The 23,504-nt window shown below is 56.3% G+C and overlaps 1 protein-coding gene across 1 annotated transcript in view; it reads left to right on the plus strand.

The window, feature by feature from the left end:
* Positions 1-7,693: 7,693 nt before the first annotated feature.
* The window catches only part of COL16A1 (collagen type XVI alpha 1 chain), a 49,504-nt gene continuing 33,693 nt past the window's right edge, over positions 7,694-23,504 (plus strand). The window contains exons 1-27 of the mRNA XM_082456472.1: positions 7,694-7,831; positions 9,402-9,508; positions 11,457-11,531; positions 11,639-11,756; positions 12,969-13,092; positions 13,403-13,669; positions 14,288-14,368; positions 14,544-14,669; positions 15,477-15,530; positions 15,831-15,857; positions 16,400-16,435; positions 17,457-17,483; positions 18,581-18,643; positions 18,913-18,954; positions 19,080-19,124; positions 19,221-19,256; positions 19,632-19,694; positions 20,069-20,113; positions 20,199-20,294; positions 20,473-20,511; positions 21,140-21,184; positions 21,326-21,361; positions 21,864-21,974; positions 22,383-22,418; positions 22,647-22,682; positions 22,758-22,868; positions 23,235-23,279. Of these exons, the coding sequence (XP_082312598.1) occupies positions 9,436-9,508; positions 11,457-11,531; positions 11,639-11,756; positions 12,969-13,092; positions 13,403-13,669; positions 14,288-14,368; positions 14,544-14,669; positions 15,477-15,530; positions 15,831-15,857; positions 16,400-16,435; positions 17,457-17,483; positions 18,581-18,643; positions 18,913-18,954; positions 19,080-19,124; positions 19,221-19,256; positions 19,632-19,694; positions 20,069-20,113; positions 20,199-20,294; positions 20,473-20,511; positions 21,140-21,184; positions 21,326-21,361; positions 21,864-21,974; positions 22,383-22,418; positions 22,647-22,682; positions 22,758-22,868; positions 23,235-23,279 (1,857 nt within the window). The 5' untranslated portion in view covers positions 7,694-7,831; positions 9,402-9,435. The remainder of the gene's footprint in view (positions 7,832-9,401; positions 9,509-11,456; positions 11,532-11,638; positions 11,757-12,968; positions 13,093-13,402; positions 13,670-14,287; positions 14,369-14,543; positions 14,670-15,476; positions 15,531-15,830; positions 15,858-16,399; positions 16,436-17,456; positions 17,484-18,580; positions 18,644-18,912; positions 18,955-19,079; positions 19,125-19,220; positions 19,257-19,631; positions 19,695-20,068; positions 20,114-20,198; positions 20,295-20,472; positions 20,512-21,139; positions 21,185-21,325; positions 21,362-21,863; positions 21,975-22,382; positions 22,419-22,646; positions 22,683-22,757; positions 22,869-23,234; positions 23,280-23,504) is intronic.

The following is a 23,504-nucleotide window of genomic DNA, read 5'->3' on the forward strand; positions in this document are numbered from 1 at the left end:
AATACCTGGCATCTGTTGAGCTCCAGGAACTGTGCTCAGCACTTGAAATTTGTCATCTCGGGTAACGCTCACAGCATCCCTGTGAGCTATGGACAATTCCATTTTACCAACAAGGAAACTGAAGCTCTCTCTAAGAGATGAAGGGATTTGCCAAAAGTCACACAGCTAGTAAGTGGCAGGAGTGGGGTTTGAACCCAGTTATTCTGGGGCTGGAGCCGCCACTGTTAACCATTATGCTGAGTTCTTGTTTGACTTTTAGGAAAAGAAACTAAGACCTAGAGAGGCCTAGCGATTGGCTAAAGGTTGCACAGCACAACAGTACTGTGAGTTGAGTTGGTTGGTACCCAAAGGGTTGCTTGGGTAAGGGTATACAAACTATCCTACCAGGGCCTTGGGAGGCCAACTCGTGCCCCAGAAGGGATTATTGGGGATGGGGCAGGGCCTGGAGGAAGGCTAGGGGCCAGGTCCATCTGGGGGTCTTCAGTGCTGCCTGTGCTCCACCCTCACCCCTCTCCACAGGCCTTGTACCATGGGGCAAAGGACACTTGGGATGCCTTGGCAGACGTGGGCTACATCCCACTGTCCCTGCTGTGTTTGTTCTGAGATGTCATCTCTGTGTCCTGCTCTGTGCAGACCTGGGGAGGTGGCTGGTAGACAGGAGAAAAGGAAGCTTTAGTCCTTTGCTTAGTCCTTCACACCTGGGAGCTTCCAGTCTGTCTGGGGAGGAGGGACTTGCCTGTGTTGGGGATTGTTACGCTGGCGAGCATTTATGAGCATATTTACTAGGTGCCAGCAGCATGAGTGCACTTTTCTCTTTGCCATTCTCTCCCTTAATCCTTTCAGCAAACCCTAAGTGACAGATATTGCTGTATTTCTGATTTTCCAAGGAAGAGGTTAAGTGATACCACCAAGTTACAGAGCCAGGATTTGAACCCAGGTACAGGCGAGCTAACACCATGGTCTACTGCAGGGGTTCTCAAATGTGATCCCTGGGCTGGCAGCACCAGCTTTGCTTGGGGACTTATTTGAAAAGCAAACGCTGCTGAATCAGAAATTCTGGGGGTGGGCCCCGACAGCCTGTGTTTAACAAGTCCTCCAAGCTCCAGAGCTTCTGCTCTCCTGCTTTATAGCACCTTGGCTGGCGGGGCAGGGGGCAAGGGGCAGGTGACCTGACTAAGATCATGGGCCCTGGAGTCAGGCAGAGCTGAATTCAAATCTCTGTCCCACCACTTCCCAGCACTATGACCGTGAGACTTAAATCATGAATCTTTGCCTTTCTAGCCTGTGAAGTGATGATAATGGTGCCTCACCTCCTAGAATTGTTGCCGGGTTAAATGAGAGAGTAGATCTCATTTGACAGATGAAAAAATGGTGGCCTAGAGAGGGAAAAGGACTTGCCCAGGCCCCTGCTGTGTGGACTCCTTTCCAGAGAGGACTCTGCCCTGTGGGTCTGTCCCAAAGTGACCAGTTCACATCCAGCTCCATCCTTGCCAGCTGTGTAACCTTGAGCTGATTCCTCATGTTCTCTCTGCCTGTCTCCTCGGGCTTAGAGTGGGGATCGTAACAGTGCCTGGGCCTCCTGCCCTTGTTGTGAGACTAAAATGAGTTTCTCTGTGTATGGTGCCTGCCAGCACTTCAAAAGGGCTCAGTAAATGTTAGCTGCTGTTATTAAAGGCAGAGGCAGGATCAATCCCTACTGTCTTCTAACAGCCCCCCACCCCTGGTCAGAGCATGATTAAGAGTTTAGTGCAGGGCTTCCCTGGTGGTGCAGTGGTTGAGAATCCACCTGCCAATGCGGGGGACGCAGGTTCGAGCCCTGGACCGGGAAGATCTCACATGCCGCGGAGCAACTAAGCCCGTGCGCCACAACTACTGAGCCTGCGCTCTAGAGCCGGCGTGCCACAACTGCTGAATCCCATGCGCCTAGAGCCCGTGCTCCGCTACAAGAGAAGCCACCGCAATGAGAAGCCCGCGCACCACAATGAAGAGTAGCCCTTGCTCGCCGCAACTAGAGAAAGCCCGCAGCAACGGAGACCCAACACAGACAAAAATAAATAAATAAATAAATAAATTTATAAAAAAAAAAAAAAGAGAGTTTAGTGCAGGTCAGAGAGCGTGGGAATTCTGAGGAGCGGAACCTTCCCCTCGGGGGAGGGCATTTTGGACCAGATCATTCCGTGTCGTGCAAGACTGGTCTGTGCATTGCAGGGTGTTTAGCAGCATCCCTGGCCTCTACCCTCTAGATGCTAGGAGGTGTCCCCCCACCAAGTTGGGATGACCCAGAATGTCTCCAGACATTGCCAAATGTTTCCTGGGGAGCAAAATTGCCCTGGTTGAGAGTTACTGAGGTAATCAGGCAAGGTGGTTTGAGGTGCTTTAACACACCAGGTGGGTTAACACGGGATCCTACGGTTTACCTCTTCGTATGGCGGGGAGGCTGGGGCCCAGGGGCACACAGTGGGTAGAGGTAGGTCTGGAATCCAGGGCTCTTGTGCCTGTCACCTCTCCACAGGTCCCTCAGAACAGGTGGGCAGAGCCCAGGGGACAACCAAGCTGGGACTCAGGATGCCTGGAGCGTTCCCCCTTCCTCCCCCAGTGTCTACCTGCCTGACCATTGCCACATCCACTGCAAAGCCCATCAGAGTCTGGGCTTACCTCTCCAGAAGCTCCAAACAGGTGCCTGGTGTCATGTGCTACTGAAGTAAGACACCCTTGTTGGGCATCTAAGAATGCTATTGCCAGGGCCAAAGTTGCCAGGGCTGGGGGTGTCAGTGTGGAGCTCGCCATGGCCCTGCGGGGGAGGAGGGCATCAGCAAAGTGGAGCACCGCCCCACCTGCTGGGACCATAAAGCTGCCACCAGAGGTGAAAGATGGGTCCCCCTGCCACGGGGATGCAGAGAGCCGTGGAGACATGGTGGCAGGGCTGATTTAGAGCAAGGAGAGGGAAGGAGGGAGAATGAGAGACACAGTCAGAGAGTCAGAGATACAGAGCCAGAAACAGAGACACAGCCAGAAACAGAGACACAACCAGAGAGAGACAGAGGGAAAGAGACAGGGTGAAGAGAAGCAGAGAACACGGAAGCTCCAAGACAAAGAGAGATAGGAGATAAGGACATAAAGACGCAGAAAGTGCGAGAAACAGACCCGAGACACAGAGGGAGATGCAGAGTTAGAGACGCAGATCCAAAAACAGAGGGCAACAGCAGAGTCAGAAACAGAGACAAAGATGAGAGAGAGCTGGAGAGGGGGCCAGAGTCACAGAGAGGAAGGAAAGAGAGCTAGAAAACCAGATGCAGAGAAAGCAGGCCAGATTCAGTGAGAGAGATGTGGTCTGAGTGCGGGTTGGAAAAGAATTTCCAGACACAAGGCAGAATGTAAGGAAGATAGAGTTTATTAAAGAGAAGGGTTGCTGCAAGAACAGCGGGCCGACTTCCTGGTAGCCAGGGCAAGTCGACCCCGAGCATGGGTTGCTTGTCTGTTTTTATAGCCAGGGAAACTGCCTGGCATCTGCTGACTGGGCAGAGTATGTATACTTTCAGTGTGCTGAGCGGAGATAAACGGGGCAAATATCTTTTCTTATATGGGATGGGAAAGGGACAGGGCATGCTGCTTGGGAGGGCTCTGGGACATTGCAATGGTTGCACTGTGACAGGGTGATAGGAGTGCTGTAACTCTTTGTTCTGGCAATATTTGCCCTTTGAGTTTATCTTGTTCTTTGTCCTTGGAGCGCACCACAAGAGACAAGCCGGAGTCACAAAGAGACGGGACGGAGACACCCAGAGAAACCCAAGGAGGCAGAAGGAGACCTTGGTCCTCTGATCTCAGTCTCTCCTCTGGGACCCAGAAGCTGGGCATGTGTGTGTATCTCTGCCCACAGGAGCATTCATGTCTGTGCTCCTGTGGGGGCCGTCTGTGTCTGAGTGCCCAGATAGTGCTTGTGTGCGTTCATCTGCTAATTCACCACTGGCTGCCTGGGGGGTGCCAGGCTCCTCTGCAGGGCAGTGGGTACCAGCGGACAAGACCCCTCCTGGAGACTCTTGCTTATTAGTAAAGAAAGACAGTACACAAACAAATGCCGGAGCTATGCAGAGATTTCAAACAGAGTCACGTGCTAGAGAGTGACTCGGGGCTCCTCTAGACCTGGTGGTCAGGGAAGGCCACTCTGAGGGGTGACTTATGAGGTGAGACCTGGATGTCAAAGAGCCAGCCTCGCAAAGATCAGGGACAAATCCTTCCAGAGGGATGACTTGGTACAAAAGCCCGGAGGAGAAAGCCAACTTGGTGAATTCAGGACTGAGAAGGGAGGCCCGTGGGACCACAGCTTCTGGGGGTGAGGTGGCTGGACAGGAAGGCAGAGGCCAGATCATGAAGGACTTGGTAAGGCCAAGGGAAGGATTTGGGGGTTTCTTCTGGGTGAAATGAAAACTGGAAGATTGAAGCAGGAGAGTGAAGCCAGTGGATTCAGGTTTGGAAAGGTCTTGCTGGCTGCTGGGTGGGAAGTAGGGAGTTGGGAGGCTCCTGCAACAGTCCAGGCAAAAGAGGATGGTGGCTTGGGTGAGACCGGGGAGAAGTAGGTGGATGCGGGCTGCATTTTGGGTGTAGAATCAACAGGATAGCAGGGATGGCAGGGGAAAGGAAGGAGCCAAGGATGACTCCTAGGTTGTTTGCCTGAGCATCTGAATGAATTATGGTGGTGTTTATCAGAATGAGGAAGACAGGGCGATGCAGCTCTGTGGGGAACAGTCAAGAGGTCTGTTTTGGCTAAGTGTGATATGCCTGTGTGTGTATGTGTGTGCACCCGTGTGCCCATATGCCGGGGCCCAGGTGTGCACGTGTGCCTGTGGCGGTTCAGCTCACCTCTGCTTGGCTGGGTGGGAGCTCCTGGGCTTGACCTGGGACCAGGCCCTGTCTTGGCTCTTCACTCTCGCCAGCCCCAGGTGCTGCCCCTGCCAGCTGGGGATTCCCCAATGGCCAGCAGGAACAATGGGGTGGGTGGGCCCTTGGCACTGCCGACATCTGGGCACACAACCCCAGGCCCAAGAGGCCTGGGAGCCCCGCCCGGCAGCGGCAGGCAGGCTCCGGGGCAGCTGGTGGCGATTAGCAGCGTTGATTACCTAGTGGCGATGCCATCTGGGGTTAGGGCACTGAGCCCAGCCCCACGGGATACCCTGCTTGCTGGCATGCAGGGCTTTCTGGGGCTGAATGCATGTAAATGTGTCAGCATCGCTGCCTGCGTGTGTGTGGATGTGCATTGGTGTGTACGTGTCTGAGTCGGGGTTTCTGCAGGAGCTGAGTCTGCGTGGCCACCTGTGTCTGAGTGCACACATGTGTATGTCCTGTAGGTCTGCAGGTTTCTCTGTTTGCATATATGAAGAATTATGCCTGTGGGCACAGATGTGTGTTTCTATGCGTATGTTTGTGCACACACATGTCTGCATGTGCATGCATATGTCTCATGTGTGCATATCCAAGTAAAAGCAGTGCCAAGTACATGCATTCTGAAAATTATGCACCTGTGTTTGAGTACATCCAGGGATATGTTTCTGTGGCTTCATCTGTGCTCACACATGTGTCTCTGTGTGTCTGTTTACGTGAGGAATATCAAGTGTGTGCATGTGTCTGTGTGAACCTAAGCGTCTACATATGCACGTGGAGTCTGTACACGTGTCGTGAGAGAACATATCTAACTGCACGTTTCTGGATGGGTGCACATATGTATCAGGGGCAGGAAGGGGCATAGGCCCATTTCTAGACTGCGTTCAGCCGTCCCCTCCTGCCCGGGAGGGTCTGGGATATGAATGGAGGAAGGATATAGGAGTTGCCCAGGATGGCACAGTGGTTAAGAGCGTGTGCTATGGGTCCAGCCTAGCTGGCATGGGCCCCTGCCCCACCATCCACTAACCATATGATCTTGGGCAAGTTGAGTTGTTCCTGGGCTCCAGTATTCCCCATCTGTAAAATGGCGGTAAGCATAGAATTCTCCTTCTGGGGCTGTTGTGAGGATGAAAGGAGCTAGCCTGTGTGAAGTTCTTAGCACAGAGCCTGACCTTGGGTGTTGTCTATTCATTCCCAAGGGCCCGCCACTGGCGCAGCACCGTATGGGCAGGCGGAGCCGGTGCCTGCCCACTCCTCAGGCCAAAGCTCCCAGAAAGCCCCACCCCTCCACTTCCCGCCTGCTGAGCTCAGCGCTTCCCGGGCCCCACCACTGTCGTAGCCACATCTGGGCCAGTTCTGCGCAGGGACCACAGTGGCGCGTCTCCGTGGCCGTGGTTGCGGGTTTCCGCTGACTCAGCGCCTCGGGCTCCGGAGGCGGGAAACCCTAGGCTTGCCGCCCCTCTGGTTAAATGGGGCCACAGAGCTATGGCTCCACCATGTTGCTTCTCCAGGAAGCCCCCACCCCCCCATCAGGGCACTCCAGGTGCTCCCCCCACACGCATTCCTACCACTCAAGGGCCTCTTGAACCTACTTCTCTGTAGTTCCTCATCCTTGGGGCCCAGAAATTTGTTTGCTGCCTCCAGGGGAGACCCTTGGGAGGGTCACCTTGATCATCCCCCTGCCTCTGGACAGAACTGGACACATTACCTGCTTCCTTCTCCTCAGAAGTCCAATCTCTCATCCAACCTCAATTCCTCTCAGTTCCTTGGATCCTGAGTATAAAGCAAAACCCTCTCCATCGCTGGGCTGGTCCAGTTTCACCCCCTCACCCCGTCCTTGGCCCTCACCTCCTGCCAGCGTCCACAATAATAATGATAATAACGGTGAATATTTATTGAGCTCCTCTTTTGTGCCCTTAGTAAGTACTTTTACAGACTAACTTGTTTCCTGCTCACAACCTTGTGAGGTATATGCAGTCATTATCCCATCTTACAGATGAGAAAGTGGAGTCATAGTTAAATAGTAAGTTCAAAACCACAAAGCTAGAGCGGAGGACAGGGATTTGAGCCCTTCTAACCTCACGGAGTCAGGAGGAATAAGGGGACCCGCTGGGTTCCACTTGTCTGGAATTGGGTCCAGAGCAGAAGGGGTTAATTTAGCATGCGCGCACCCACCCACGCGCACACACACCCCAACTCCTGGAGGGGGCCCCCTCCCCCCAGTTCAGACGGTCAGAGAACAGACTAACTGGGAATGTTAGGCTCAGAAACTGGAAAAAGCTGACCAAGGAGGCTTGGGCAGCAGCCACGTCACGGGTGCTGCGGAACTGGGGAGGAGGGTCTCCATCCCCCCCTCCCCCCAGCCCCACCACCCTTCTGGAGGCCCAGCGAGGGAAGGGGAAGGGGGTGGCACAGGGGAGGCCCTTCAAGCTCCAGGCCTGGCTCTTAAAGGGCCGGACTCCCCGCCCACCCGCCTGCCGCCAGAGCCCCTTGCAGGGCAACTCCCGGCACGCAGGGTCCCGCCTTGCTCGCTCGCTCACCTGGCGGGGCAAGTGGGAGGGATGGGCTTGGGAACGCAGCCAGGCCAGGAGCGGGCCTTGCGTCCCGCCGCCTCTGCCACCGCTGGAGCCCCCTCCCGGTCCTCCCTCCCTCCTCCTGCCTGGCGGGCGGGTCCAGCTGTGTTCCATTAGCGGCCCTGGCAAGTCCCCAGCCCCCTGGAGCCTCCCCCTCTTCTCCCACCCGGAGTGGCCGGCAGTCCCCGGCAGGCGAGCGGGCGTGCGAGCGGGGCAGCATTCAGCCCCAAAAGCTCAGGACAGGGGAAACTGGGGACCCGAGGCCGGCCAGAAGTAATCGAGGACCTTCCAGCGGGTCTGAGGAACGCAGGCCCTGCCTCCCGCGGTTGGCTGCGTTGGGCTGCCTGGATTACTCAGTGAGGTGGCAGGGATTCCCAGCCACGGTAAGTAGGGGTGGAGCGGGTTGCCTCGGGGCTCTGGACTGAAGGGCCTCTTCTGCCCCTGACTTGCTGTGTGACCTGGGGCAAGAGGCATCCCCTCTCTGGACCTCAATCCCCTTCTTTAAAGCAGGATGAGCTCTACCTCCATTGCAGTTCTGACTCTCCCTGCCCCCAGATCTGTGCCTTCGTATATGGATGGGGTCATCTCCTTGGAAGCTTCTCTCTTATCCCTGTAGCCCCCTGTTCTGGCTGGGGCTAGAGGAGTGAAGGCGAGAGGTCAGGAGCAGGAAGGGGACAGGGAACCATTGAAGTTCACATGCATTCACATGTCTGTCACAGTTGGCAGTCCTTCCACTGACTGGCAGGAGGGGGAGGTCAGGATAGGGTTTGAGAGATAGGATGTGCATGCCACCAGAATGCGGGATGAATAGGGTGGGGGAACAGTTCTGCCCCAGGAGGAAGGAGATTGGGGTCCTATCTCCAAATATATTGAGGCGAGGGGTCCTTCCTGCTCTCATTCCCTATCCAGAACTGAGGGAGGGGAAACAGAATTCCTTTACAGCTGGAGGGAATGAGGTCAGACTTGCATAAGAACTTCCCGACAGGAGGGCCTATGGAGGAGTAGTCATAGGCTGGCTGTGTGCACGTGTATATGTACTAGCTGGTGTGTCTAAGTGTACCGTGAACATGTGTCTCTGTGACCATGCCTGTGTGCAGGTAGGACTGTATGCACACATGGGCATAAATATGTCTCTGTGTATATGTGCCTGTGTATCTGTGTGTGTCATGCTGACACACGCATGACTGTGTGCGTGAGCGAGCTGCCTGTCTCGGGGGAGGCTGGACGATGTATGGCTCTGGTGGCCGCTTGCTGAGCCCGCATGGATTTATCTGGGCCCATCCATCGGGGTTTAATAAAACTAAAAGACAAGCATCCATCAGCAGGGGAGGTTGGCAACAAGGTCCTGAGCCCGTGGACCTGTTCTCTCGCCCGCTGCACCCATGGGGGAGGCTTCCAGGCAACCCTGTGATGCCTTCCAGGAGACTCAGCCCAGTTGTCAGCCCCTGACCTTGTGGGTGCCAGACAGGGCCGCCTGGCTGAGCTGGGTGCGGCTGGCCAGGAACCAGGCTAGCATATACCAATGCAGTGCACAGGTTGATAAAATATTGAAACACTTCCAAGTGTCTTGGCAAATAGCCTCTGCCTCAAGCTTCCTCGCTATCCCGAGTGACCTGGCCTTCTAGGACCCTCTAGATCTCTCCTCAGTCCAGCAACTGTCCACTGGCACAGCCAGATGCCGCCTGGACCTGGTTTCAGCGCTCCAGCCAGCATTCTGCTCTGGCTGCTCAGTGTCCGTGCCATACCGGTGGTTAAATATTTTGAATATCACCTCGGCCCAAATCCTAGCCCAAGGCCTGTGGTTGGGCCTCTGAGGGGGACTGACGCCTGGCTAGACCTCCTGCAACCCCAGTACCAGCGCCTGGGCCCCATGGGCTGGTTGCTGCTTGCCCACGTGTGGAATTGTGCTCTGTGAGCTCAGGAATCCACCTTCCTGCTCTCTATGGTTTTCAGGTGCTGTGGCTGCGGCCGACTTCTCTGGACCAGGATGTGGGCATCTTGGGCTCCTGGCTTGTGGCTGCTCAGTCTCTGTGTTATCTGCAGCCATGAGGCAGATACAGGTGAGATGACGTGAGGATCAGAGTGCCATAGGCCTGCCACTGGCTCTCTGAGGTGTGGGGTCCTGTGCACGTATGTGACCACGGGCCTGGGTCACGTGGGCATTTATAGGAGAGTCCAGAGGCTGGGCTCAGGGTAGCCTGAGGTGTTTGCACACATGAGCCAGTGTGAGGTGAGCTAGAGAGGATGTGTGTTTCTGTCTACATATTTGTGTGTCTCTGGGCCTCTCTGTGTTTACATCTCAGAGTTGCTGTGTGCATCTGTACATACTCCTGTGTCTCTGTGTGTGAGAAGAACCACCCACCCTAATACATAAACCCAACCTGTGCCCCAAGTGCTGGTGGGGCCAGCGTGGTGGGCAGGAGCCGGCAGCAAGCTCTCCCTGCAGAGGGAAGCTGCATCCCCAAACAGGCCAGGCCTCTTCAGTCCTTTCCATGGTGGAGAATCCATCTTCCAGCCCACGTGCTCCTCCTCCTCCACGGCGATCTTGGATAAAGGGCCCGCCTCAAGGCCCAGACGCCGGATGGGACAAAGGGTGTAGCTTTCCAGGGCCCAAAGCCAGAGGAAGTTGACCAGGCAGCTTGCCCTGCCCTGCTAGGTGCCCTCTGGCTGTGTGGCTGAGCAGGAATAGAATTCCTAGACCCCCAAATCCAGCCGAAAGAGGCAGAAAAACCAAGATGCAGATGTGAGTGGGGTACATGTGACTGTCTGTGGGTTGTGTGTGTACATATGTGTTTTTGCATGTTTGCATATATGCCTTACTCTCTTCTCCCTCACCGGGTCCCCTGGGGATTGGGGCAGATAATTTCAACATCTGTAAGGAATTTGGGCCCTTTGCCAAGGGGTGAGTCACCCATTGCTGCTGCTGATGCTAAAGACAGTGATAGTTTTCCTGGACAAACCTGGGGGAGAAAGATTCCAGGGGGGTCACTGGGCCTAGGAATCCAGGATTCCTTCTTCCAGCCAGGCATCCAGGGAGTCCAATGCCCAGCTTCTAGGAGCTGTATCCACTGGCTTGTCCCAGCTACCCCATCTGCATTGATGAAAAGGTTTTTATTTATTTTTTTATTCTAGCCTCCGTCTCTCCTTTTGTAGCACTCTCTCATTACTTCTGCTCAATCAGCCCTAGAGAAGAGGCAGGCCCATGGCTGCCTACCTGTCCCTTAAGGGTTTTGGAGACCTGACTAAGCTATCCCCTTCTGCATGAACCTTTACCTCCTTAATATACCCTGTCTGGAGCCCCAAGGTTCTGGTGGGTCCCTTGAGCTTGTGGTCCACTCAGGCCCTCAGTCTCTTCTCACAGTTTCATAAGGTAGTTATCCAGTTGAAAAGTCAATCTGTTGACTCAGACTTGTGTCTGGCCTGCTTGTCTGTTTTGGCTGTGGGAAGTGGAACCCCACCCATTGCTGAGAACATGTGTACCAGCAGCACATGGCATTCCTGGTGGCACAGGCATCTACAACTCACACATGTGCAGACATGCGCATGCACTGGTATATAACACAGTGTGCATGGACCTGACATTTCCTTGCCCCTGAAGTGCTCCTCTGTCTCCCACTTGGGTGTATGTTGTGGAGGGAGCACATGTATATACACAGCTCCCCACCCCATCTGAGTTGTAGGGCTGCCCAGAGTTTCTTTCATTCTCTTGCTGGCCTGGCCCCTGACTTGGGGGTCCTAGGGAGATTTGGGTTCTAGGAGTTCTGATCTTGCTCTGCTGTGAACTTACTTAGTAGCCTTGGGCCAGGCCTCAGTCTTCCCATCTGTGCACTGGCTCCCAGGGTAGCCAGGGTCAGAAGGCAAAAGGTGAAAGCAACCCCAAGGCAGAGCCTGGGTAAAGATGCAGTGTGGGGAACATGAACTTGCTCCGTCCCAGATTCCCCAAGAGCCCGGCTGTGCAGTCACCTCAGCCTGAGCCCACCAGATGCCCCACTGCCAATTCTTTTCCAGGGGAGCGGTGCCCACCTTCACAGCAAGAAGGACTCAAGTTGGAACACAGAAGCGACTTATCGACCAACGTGACTGGTGAGTGCTCATCTCATCCTGTTGTCCCCCCTCCACCATCTTCCTGGAGTGGCCAGTACCCCACTCACCTGCCCAGCTGAGCTTGTCATCTGGTGTCTCCCCTAAAGGCTTCAATCTCATCCGCCGACTCAGCCTCATGAAGACATCTGCCATCAAGAAGATCCGAAACCCCAAGGGACCTCTCATCCTGCGACTGGGAGCGGTCTCAGTCACCCAGCCCATGCGGTAAAGGCCCCAGTGTGACCACTGGGAATCAGTACTGACCTCAGCCACACTCCCAGCAACTCTGCATGTGGGGCCTAAGCTCAGGGGCACTCGTGGGTCATTGTATCCTGCTTCCTGTCAGGAGTCAGCCTGGTCTCCACTCCTGGGCCTTGCAGGGCGTGCAGAGAGAAGGGGACCGGCAGGCCCACCCTGTGTCCTTTCCCCATCTCTGGCTAGCAGTGGGTGAGGACAGGTCTGCATCCTGTGGGCACCAGTTCTGAGGACTCCAGGATGGAGGAGGGAAACTTCAAGAATTGTGTGTGTGTGTGTGTGTGTGTGTGTGTGTCGGTGCACGCGCGCACGCGCACACGCGCGTGCACCCACACGTGCGAAGTCCAAACTCCCACAGTCCCTGGGTGGTCTGGCCCCTGTTTGCCTCTCCAGCCTCATCTTCCAAAATGTTCCCTTTCTTTCTTTTTTTTTTTTTTGTGTGTGTTTATTTATTTATTTATGGCTGTGTTGGGTCTTCGTTTCTGTGCGAGGGCTTTCTCTAGTTGTGGCAAGCGGGGGCCACTCTTCATCACGGTGCACGGGCCTCTCACTATCGTGGCCTCTCTTGTTGCGGAGCGCAGGCTCCAGACGCGCAGGCTCAGTAATTGTGGCTCACGGGCCCAGTTGCTCCGCGACATGTGGGATCTTCCCAGACCAGGGCTCGAACCCGTGTCCCCTGCGTTGGCAGGCAGATTCTCAACCACTGCGCCACCAGGGAAGCCCCCCTTTCTTTCTTGCTGCTCCAGTCGTGCTGAACCTGTTCATCTTTTTTCAGTATTTCTTCCCCTCCCCCAGGCCCGGTTATTCTCCCCAAGGCATCCTGGATTCCTTGGAAGCACTTACCACAATCCTAATGAAATAGTGCAACAGTCATTCTGAGGATCCTTTGTTTACGGCCTTACCTCCCACATCACCCCGTCAGACTTGAAGGCTCCCTGAGGACAGGCCTCTTCTCTGTGTTTTCACCCCTGTTACCCCCGGCAGCCAGACCCACCACTGGCACATAGTAGGCCCTCAATAAACATCTGTAGAATGAATGGATGTGTATAAGTATGTGTGTGGCAGTTTGGAGGTGTGTGCCTGTGCGTGTCTCGTGTAGGTTCAACAGTCCTGAGGGCCCAGGGTGGGCAGCAGGTGGTCTCTTACCTGAGCCTCAAGGCACCCTCCCTGCTCTACCCACAGACGTGTATTCCCTCGGGGCCTCCCCAGTGAGTTTGCCCTGGTGCTGACACTATCGCTGAAGAAACACACCCACCAGAACACGTGGTATTTGTTTCAAGTGACCGATGGAAATGGGTACCCGCAGGTGAGCCCGACCCCCTGTTCCACCCCCATTGCTCTTGGCATTCGAGCAGTACCAGTCCATACCAGCTTCTGTCCCAGCTTGTGATTTCTGGGGCCTCCCTGCTCCATCCCAGTGCCCACCCTCAAGGCCGCCCCCACTCCACCTATCCCATTCTCTTAGGAGGTATTGCTCTGTGACCCCAACCAGCTTTCGTCCCTTTCTGGGCCTCAGTTTCCCCTCCTGTGAAAGGAGCTTGAGAGCCCTTACCTTTGTCACGCTGTGGCTTGCGGGGCTCTGATTCTCTGTCCTTGCCTTTCCCAATTCCACACAGATTTCCCTGGAAGTCAACAGCCAAGAGCGGAGCCTGGAGCTCCGGGCCCGGGGCCAAGATGGCGACTTTGTGTCCTGCATCTTCTCAGTGCCCCAGCTCTTTGACCTGCGTTGGCACAAGCTGGTGCTGAGCGTGGCTGAACGCGTCGCCTCTGTGCATGTGGACTGTACATCAGTCTCCTCCCGGCCTCTGGGGCCCTGGCGACCCATGCGGCCTGTGGGCCATGTTTTTCTGGGCTTGGATGCTGAGCGGGGCAAACCTGTCTCGGTGAGTGCTAGGTCAGGCTTGGACCCTGCTCCTACTTTCTGGGAGCCTGAGTGAGCTCCCGGGAACCTATATCTGACCAGGGCTTTCCCTTGCTCAGAATCCTCTCATGGTTCCCCACTGACCTCCAGATGCAGCCTGAACATATTAACCTGGCATTCAAGGTCTTTCATGATCTGGTCCCTATAAATGACTGCAGCAGCATCTTCTGTTCCATCTTTCCATGCAGCTTTTGCTCTGGTTGATTCCATCCCAGACATCCATCTCACCTAATACTTTCACACCTCCAGCCTTTGCCTATGCTGTTACCTCTACCTGGAATGCTTTTCCTTGCATACTTACCTGATGAACATCAACTGGTCCTCAAGGCCCAGCTTGAATGAAATCTCCTCTTCCCCTCTTCCTCTGGGCCAAAGCGGACATTTCTCCCCCCTCTCCCTCTTTCTTTCGCGTATAGTTTTGTTTTGCTTTTTGTGACAGCTGTATTCTTGATGGTCTCCCAGGCCAGACTGGAAACCTTCTGAGGGCAAACTCTGGGATGGAGCCATCTCTGTGCCTCATTAAGGGCCAGGACTCAGAGCTCTTTGCTAAAATGAAGTGACACTTGTGTGTCCCCTGCAGTTTGACCTTCAGCAGGCACACATCTACTGTGACCCGGATCTTGTGCTGGAGGAGGGCTGCTGTGAGATTTCACCGGGAGGGGTGAGTGGCCTGGCCCCAGCACAGCTGGGAGGGGTTGGGGCACTGCCCAGGGACACAGTGTGCTGGAGGAGGAGGACCAGGAAGGGGATGCCTAGAGATCTTAGGATGATGAGTGGGTGAAGTGGAAGGGGTCTGCCTTCTGTACTGACCCCAGCCCTTCCCCCACACTGGGCAGTGTCCCCCAGAGACCTCCAAGGCCCGCCGGGACACCCAGAGCAATGAGCTCATCGAGATCAATCCACAGACTGAGGGCAAGGTCTACACCCGCTGCTTCTGCCTGGAGGAGCCGCAAAACAGCAAGGTGGGTAAGCAGGGCAGGCAGACATGGGCACAGGCAGGCACAAGTGGGCCTGCCCCTCCCCTGACCTGACTGGGGCCTTCCCCCAGGGTCAGTTGACCATGTGCCCCCGGGCAGGGGGGGCACTGGAAGCCCTGCCTCTTTGCTTCCCACCCCTATTGGATTCTGGTAGGCAGAGAGACAGCCCACTGTACGACCCTGTGCCTGCCTGCCTGCTGGCATTGAGAGTTGTGCCCATCTAGCTCTGGTACTACCCAGACCCTCACTGGTACCGTCCCAGACCCTGGTGAGGGAAGGACCAGGCTGGCACCCAAAGGCAGTTTCTCCAGGACAGGGATATCTGAGATCAGAGGCCAGGTGCCACACTGCTTGCCTTGGGGCTCACTCATTCTCCTGGGCTCAGCCCGGGCAAGTGCCAGGCTGGTTCCATGCCCAGCACCATGGCCAGCTGCCCTGCCTGCTTTAGGTTCTTTAGGGGTGGCAGGGAAGCCCAATTCCTCCCATAGCCCCACACCCTGGCAGGGCAGCCTCCCTGCCTACCGGGCATCTTGCCCAGCTTTTGGCTGCAGGAACACAGGATCCCATTGATTCATGGTCTTGTTTTCTCCGACATCACGTGGGTAGGGTGAAAAGGAAGGGGGGTGCCTGTTGGGGTGCCAGGGGCCTGAGCAGGCTCTTGATGACCTGGGAGCTGCCGGATGTCAGGCTGAGGCATCCCAGGGGTCCATGCCCCTGCCTGGGGGCCCCTATCTAGTGTGGGCCCCAGAACTGCCCCCTCCTCAAGATTTCCCCCTTATTCTGTCTGCTCAGGTGGATGCCCAGCTGACGGGAAGAATCAGCCAGAAGGCAGAAAGGGGAACAAAGGTAGAGACAGTGCGTGGGCGGAGGAGCCCACAGTGTCCTCAGTCTGCCCTCCCTGTCCTCCGTAAACCCCTCGAGTAAGAGACTCTCCGCCCATGCTCTTCCTACCTGCCCCCACTCTCCTGGACAGAGCTTAGGATTTGTAGGTGCCAGCTCTGAGAAAGAAGGATGAACGGGAGCGAGACAGACAGTACCTGGCACTATCTAGGGCACCCGCTCCTGGTGGCTCTTGGGTAGGGGTGTTGGAAGCAGTGCTTTGTCCCCTCCATTCCCCACCCATTCTCATGCCCTCCCTCTTCGCAGGCCCACCAGGAGACAGCAGTGGATGAGGTAAGCCTCCCATCTAGACTGGCAAAAAGAGCTTGGTTGGAAAGGTGCCAGCATGAGCCCTTCGGACAAGGCTTTGGGGCCCTGGAGCCTGGGCATGGGGGTGTGGGATGACCACACAGCTCCCAGCATTCCTTGGGGACCTGATGCTGGACCCTGTCTGCCTGCTGCTTCTCCTTAGGAGCCGGGTGTTCAGCCCTGGACACTCCTGCTGAGTTGGCAGCAAATGGCCACGGGTATCTTGGAGAGAGCCCAGGCCTTGGCCATGGGACCCTGGATTCTGGGCCTCACTCTGCTCCAACATGCTGTGTGACCCAGGGCCCACTGCTATTCCTCTCTGGGCTTCAGTTTCCTCATCTGAGAAATGGCTTGGCTCTGGGTTGGTGGGAGTTGAGGGGCGAGCTTGATAGGATTTCCATCTTTATGCTCCTCAACTCCACCCAGACACCTGTGATGTTCTTGGTGTGTGTATGGGGGCCAGTGGGGTGGAGAGGGCTGGTCCTGGGCTCTCAGACCTGACCTCCAGGCCCATTCTTCCCTTTCAGTGCCCACCCTGTGTCCATGGTGCCCGGGAGAGCAACGTGAGTGAAGAGAGAGTGTGCTGGGTGGGGTGGACGGGGCCTGGGAGTGGGCGTTGCCTAGAGGTTGGCTTGGCGGCTTCCTGGTTCAGGACAAGGGGGTCTTTGTGCACTTTCACACTCTCTGCCTGCCCACCCCCAGAGCTGGGTTTGACCCACACCCGCAGTCCCACCAAGCCAGGGCCCCAGGGAAGGAAGCCTCATGCAATGTATTGGGCTCCAGGGTGGAATGGGGACGGGGTGGCGGCTGGCAGAATCAGAGCCTTGGTTGCTGATCCCAGCTTGGCAGTCCCCTCAAAGACTCAGGCCTGGTCTGCTTGGAAGGCTTCCCATGTCATCTTCGAGGCAGAGAAGGGGAAGGGCTGGCTCAGGGTGACACAGCCCAGCATGACCCCCCAAACCACGTGTTGGCTCAGGGCCTCCCCTCCTATCCCTCTCTAGCTGGTCCTGGCCCATCCTCCCTCTGGGGTCCAGAAGGACAAGGGAAAGGGACTCAGTGCGAGCCCAGCTGGTACCCAACTGTGTCTCTTCCGTGGGCAGTATGAGTCACCACTTTCCCGCAGCCTGACATTCTGAGTTGACATTCTGCATTGATCCACAAAGGGCACAACCCCCGCTCCCCTCGGCTCTAAGCCCCTGGCCTTGGGGGACATCAGGAAGTACCCCCTCTGCTGCCCTCCCCTGTTTCCGTCCAGTCCTCCACCAAATCCAGTAAGGCTGATGGTCCCCAGACATGCAGGGGTTACCATGGCAACCGAGCAGCCATATTATCCTAGCAAATGCGGGGTGGAGCTAGCCAAAGCCAGGCAGGTTAGAGAAGGAAGGTCAAACCCCTCCGTAAGTTTGACAGCTTTGGGATATAAAATCAGCATGCTGGTTGGCCTGGGAGACAGAGCAGGGGCTGGGGTTTGGGCTGTTGGTTCAGCCACCCCTGTGTGACCCGGACTAAATTGCTTGCCCTCTCTGGGTCTGTTTTCCGCTCCCTCCCTGAGATGATTACATCCTCTCTCCTTTGTCCCCTCAGGTCACAATTGGTCCCTCTGGCCCCCAGGTGAGTCCCAGATGGAGAACAGGACACCCCTGCCCTCTTCAGTGGTGCTAGTCCATCTCACGGCATGTGGCCCCTTGGCTGTGTGTATATATCAGGGCTACCCAAGCCTGCATATATGTGGGGTGATTAGATATGTGTGTGTGTGTGTGTGTGTGTGTGTGTGTGTTGGAGAGAGTAGGGGGTTGTGTGTATGTGAGGATGTTAAGAACTGCCCTTTTCTGAGGGCCTACTGTGCATCAGGCACTGGGCCACCCATTGGCACCATGACCTTCCTGAACCCCCTCAGGCATCTTGCCGGGTGGGTACTATCATTTTATTTCAGGGAAAACCGAGGTCCAGCTGTGCCCACGTGGGTGACTGGTGTGATTTTGTGTGTGTGTGTGACTACGTGCATTTCTGGACACATGTTTGCACATGTGCAGGGGGGTGAACCCATATACCTGTGGGCCTGACAGGATCGCAGAGCTTGTGGGTGATGTGCAAATGTGAGATTGCACACTTCTGTGTGCCTGTGAGTATATAATGTCATTCTTGGAGCCACCTCCATGTACGTGCTAAGTGGTGCACACTTTACCTGCAGTGTCACATTTCTTCCTCACCGCAGCCCCTTGAGGTAGGTGCTGACATGAATCCCATTTTATTGATGAAGAAACTGAGGTTCAGACAGTTCACATAACTTGCCCTGAGACACATGCTTGTAAGCGGTGGAGGTAGGATTTGAACTAGGGCAGCCTAACACTCACCATCATGGGTGTCTGCCACTCCACATGTGTGTGTCCACGCACATGTGTCCCTGTGCCCCTGGGTGTGCTGTGTGTGAGCTAGCATGCTTGGGTTGGAGTGTGGGAGAAGAGATACCTTCTGCCTGAAACTACGGATTTGCCAAATATGGTCCTTTGGGGTGGGAGGGACAGGCGGATGAATGCGTATGGAATCCATATGCTGTGTGCGTGGGGGCGGGGGGGGGTGGGGCAGGGCTGTGCTCATTTACACACCCGTGTTTGGTGGATGCGTGGAGAAGACCAGGATGGGGAGAGCTTCTTCAAGGCTCTCATGTGCTCCTCTGGTCCCAGCCCTTGTTTTGGTCTCATCCACAGAGAGGGAAAGGTGAGCAGGGCCTGCCTGGTCCATCAGGACCCAAGGGAGAGAAGGGAGCCCGGGTAAGTGCCCCAGCCATGCCCATGGTAGGACGTTCCCACCTGTGCCCTGGGGTTGGGCCGGAATGTGAGCCATCATCCCATCATCTCAGATGGAAACCTGCAGCCTGGTCCAAATAGGGGATGAGGGCCAGGGTCTCTCTAGGGGTTAGTGTGCGGAAACATGCATCTTCTAGGGGCACCTGCGATTATGGGATTCTTGGGCCCATCCTCCTCAAAACAGGTCTAGGATGGCTCCCCTAGGAGGCTGATCCTTTGCTCCCTACCTCTAGGGCAATGACTGTGTTCGAATCTCGCCGGACGCCCCACTTCAGGTAAGGCCTGGAGGAGAGGCCTGCTTTAGGGCCAATATGGGCTCAGCCCCTGAGGAAGGGGCTGTGCCCTCAGAGCCCATGGGGGTGACCCTGGGCCCCTCTCAACACCTTATCTCCCTGTTCAGTGTGCAGAAGGCCCAAAGGGAGAGAAGGGGGAGTCGGGAGCCTTGGTGAGTATGGGACCAGAGACAGGGCAGGGCAGCGGGGTCCTGACCAGCCTCCCCCTCCTTTCCTCACCTCTCTTTTGTGTCCCCTCCTTATCTCAGGGACCCTCAGGACTCCCCGGCTCCACAGGCCAGAAGGTAATGGGCCAGGATTTTGAGGGGTGTGTGCCAGGGAGGTCTGCGAACCCTACAGACAGGAGGAGGGAGGTGTCCAAAGTCATCCTAGGGGATGGTGTCACTGGGCCCAGAGCTGGTAGTACTCCCGAAGCCTCCCAGTCCTCCTGCCTTGTCCAAGTTCCTGCTAGACCTGGAGAGAAAAGCCACAGACTCCCTGAGCGAGTGGCCTGGCTGGTGGCAGTTCTTCCTGTTGTCTCCCCTCCTGTGAAGCCATTTAATCTCTGGGGAGGCTGAGACCACGGATCTAGAAAGCAGTTGTCCCTCCCCAGATGGAGCTGTCCTGGCTCTTCCAGCCCCTTCTCTCAGCCCCAGTCACTTTGCCTCTTCCTTCTTCAGGGCCAGAAAGGCGAGAACGGAGACGGTGGCATCAAGGGCTCGCCAGGAAAGCCAGGCCGAGATGTACGGTGCTTGGGACCCTTCCTCAGCACGACCCCCACATCCCTCAGCACGTGGTCCTGAAATGCTGGACTGTAATCTTGGGAATCTAACCCACTACGCTGCTCAGACAGAACAGAGACCCGGGGAGGGGAGAACTGCACCCCAGGAGGGGGCAGAGAAGGGCCTGACCCTGGGCATCCTGACTCCCAGCCTGGGAGCCCCTGACCTCCAATGTCCTGATGTTGACATCTAATGACCTCGGGGCACTGGGTGAAGTCAGGCTTTGGGACAGGGCAGGGAGGGTGGGCAGCTGGGTATTTACACGTCCCAGTGGGGCTGCTGTCCCCGGGAGGTGCCAGGCCTCAGCCATTCTTAGACCCTCACCCTGCCCACAGGGCCGTCCAGGAGAGATCTGTGTCATGGGGCCCAAAGGGCAGAAGGTGAGTTGTGGGCATCTGAGGGGTGAGGAGTGGGTGGTGGGGCTGAGGCGGTGGCTCTCTCATACCCACCTTATGTCTGTGCCAGGGAGACCCTGGCTTTGTTGGACCTGAGGGGCTGGCGGGAGAGCCTGGGCCCCCAGGCCTCCCTGGGCCCCCTGGGATAGGACTTCCTGGGACCCCGGTGAGTACCCCTTGCCCCTCCTGCCCTCTTTTCCTCAGAGACCCTTCTCCCTCCTGGCCAGGGGTGGGGAGGTAAGGCTTGGTCCCAGGCGGCCTGGTTGGGGGAAGGGGCCAGAGTGGATCTCACTGTAATGTGAGGGCCCTGGGAAGCCCCTGCCTGACACTGTTTCTGCCCTCAGGGGGACCCAGGTGGCCCTCCAGGCCCCAAGGGAGACAAGGTAAGCAGAAGCAGGAACAGGGGCACATGCGGGTGCCCCCCTGCTTAGCGGGAGGGGAGAGGAGAGAGGAGAACGGGGCTGGGGTGGCTGGGGCAGCAGGGACAGCAGGGGGGAGGAGGGAGGCGGCCGGCATGTTGGGGAAGGGGCTAGGGGGCTGGGCCCCTCAGTGGGCAGTGTCCCCATCCCAGTGCTTGCTGACGTGGGAGCCTTGGCCTGGGTTGCAGGCACAGGGACGGACAGGCCTAAGTCTGGTAATGACCGGAGTGGCCTCATTGGAGGGCCCAAGCTCATTTTAGGGCCTTATGCCTTGACAAGCAGAAAGTCCTGGAAATGTCTTTCTGCTGTGGTTCCTCTGGGGTCACCTGTGTCACCTCCAAACGTGCTGCACTGGGGAAGGGGCACATAGAGGCCTCTTGTTCTCCATTCCTTTGCAACCAGAAGGACTCAGGTTAGACATGGAGAAGGACAGGCAACAGGAAGGGAGTGTTCGTTGACAAAACCGACCAAGAGGAGATGAGAGATTTGGCGAGATTGTCCTGCCGTCCAGAGAGGGAACTGGATGGCAAAGGGGTGCATGGGCTGAGGTCACGGCCAGAAGCCTCCCCCTTAACCCTTCTTCTGACCACAGGGCAGCTCCGGAGTGCCGGGAAAGGAAGGTCCTGGTGGGAAACCTGTGAGTGACCCCAATCTGGTGGGGGAGGGGAGCCGCTGCCCACCATGCCCAGGCCTCGTCTACCAAGGCCTCCAGAGAGAGAGGGGCTAGGTCCTCGGGCCCTTTCTGCTGTGGCACTAACGCTCACTGCTTCTCCAACAGGGGAAGCCAGGGGTTCCAGGGCTGAAGGGAGAGAAGGTGAGTCCCAGGCTTGGTTACCCCAGGTTGGGATGGGAGGGCAAGCTTCTCTCTGAAGGTGACACTGAGCATCAAGGGCGCTGGGCCTGGGACCCTCCTCGGGGGACCCCCACCCCTTCTTTGTTCCTATGGTGTGCGTGTGATTACTAAATAAAGGGCCTGGCTTTGGAGTTACACAGACAGGTTCAAATCCCACCTCGACCATGCACATGAACACAGCAAGTCAATGAGCTTTTCCCTTTGCCCAAGTTTCCCCACCTCTAAATGGGACACAGTGATTTCTTATGGCTTGTTGTGAGGATGTAGTTTTTTTTTTTTTTTTTGAGGATGTAGTTCTTGATGTCCAGGAATCGTAAGCTGAATGACTGAGTCGGTCGAACGGAAAGCCCCCTCGGTGTTCCTGCTGTGCACTTTGCCCTGGCCCACCCCATGCCTAGAGCTCCTTGTCTTCCCCAGGGTCTTAGCCCCAACTTGTCCACTCATGCTCTCTCCCTTCTGCTAGGGTGACGGCTGCGAAGTGTGCCCAACGCTGCCTGAAGGGTTCCAGAACTTTGTGGGGCTCCCTGGAAAGCCAGGGCCCAAGGGAGAACCGGGCGATCCTGCACCAGCCAGGGTGAGTGCCCAGGGTGGCCCCTGTGGGACTCCACCAAAAAACCTGGGGGCATAATCACGGAGAGGAGTTGGGCAGAGGGGCTGGAAACTTCTCATGGCCATAGAGACACTGTGGGCAGAGAGTCTAGGCTCTTAGCTCCATGGGGGGTGGGGGCTGAACCATAGAGTTTAGGGCTGGGCTAGAAGGCCACCCCAGGTCTCCATAGCAACCAACCGGGGTTCTCCTAGCCAAGGCTTAAGATGCCTTTTGGGCAAGCTGGGGTGGAGCCAACCCTTATAGTGAGTGAGATTGTGCCCTCCTCCTGGGATTGGGTGTTGGTTGGAGGTGGAGGAAAGGAGCGGGCCGGGCTGGGTTTATGGTCCTGGGCTGGACTCTGTACCCCACTCCCTCACAGACCCTTTTTTTCAGGAGGGCCTGGGAGCTGTTGGACAAAAGGGTGATCGGGTATGTACCGGCACTTCTGGCGGGGTAGCTTAGCCTGGCCTCATTTCCTCCATCTGTCACACGGGTTGATGAGCCCCGGCTCTGGGGTGCTGACCTTGAATCCCCTGGGACCCCTGGGTGTTTGAAGGGTTTGTGGTGTGTGACATTGCTGTCCTCATATATGGCTAGGAAATTTGGGGTGTCCCAACATACCCAGTCTCTCAGCCCATACACCTTTTCTCCCTGCAGGGAGACCCTGGCATCCAAGGCCTCAAAGGAGAAAAGGTGAGGGACACTATTCTCTGGCTGACCCCTTCTGACTACTGGGAGCCTTTCTGATCCCTTCTCTTCCTTCCCCAGGGGGAGTCCTGCTTGTCCTGCAGCTCAACCATAGCAGCCCAACATCTTGGGCCCGCTATAGGGCCCAAAGGAGATGTGGGCCCTCCTGGCCTCGGTTTGCCTGGCCTTCCGGTGAGTGACTGCTTCCTCCTAGCCAGGCCAGGCCAGGCCAGCCCAGCCCATCTTTGCCACACTGGTGGCCTCCCTGGCTCCTTAGGCTCTGAGTCTCAAGGCAGAGACCAGGAAGGAGACCCTGAGGCAGGTTCTCCAGGCCTGTAGCCTGGTGTTTCCCTCCACCCTTGCACTGCCCTGGGACTCCCTCTTAGAACCTCTGAGTGCCCATCTGTATAACAGAGGTAGTTGTCCAGCTACCTGCAGGGTTGTGGGATTTGTAATTCTGACCTGGCCTTTCTCTTTCTGGGTGGACACTGGGACCCATGGAGTCTTGGAGGGATGGGAGTGGGGGGATGCAGTGACTATGACTTGATTGTTTTTCAGGGGAAAGTTGGGGCTCCAGGGCCAACAGGGCTGAAAGGAGAGAAGGTGAGACCTGGTTAGATGTCAGGAACACCGGGGTCTTCTTGGCCGGGAGGCAGGGGAGAGGGCCCCTGGACGGGGAATAGGGACAACATAGACAAGAGATCAAACTGTAAATCCACAGAGAAATAAATTCATCAGTGTTTTGCAGACTGGAGTCAAAGAATTGATTTCTGAGAGCCCACATGTTCTCCAAGAAAGTTCCTTAGTGTTGTATTTTTAATTTACTGA

Source organism: Balaenoptera physalus (genome assembly GCF_965194825.1).
Source record: "Balaenoptera physalus genome assembly, chromosome: 1".
Classification (NCBI taxonomy): Eukaryota; Metazoa; Chordata; class Mammalia; order Artiodactyla; family Balaenopteridae; genus Balaenoptera; species Balaenoptera physalus.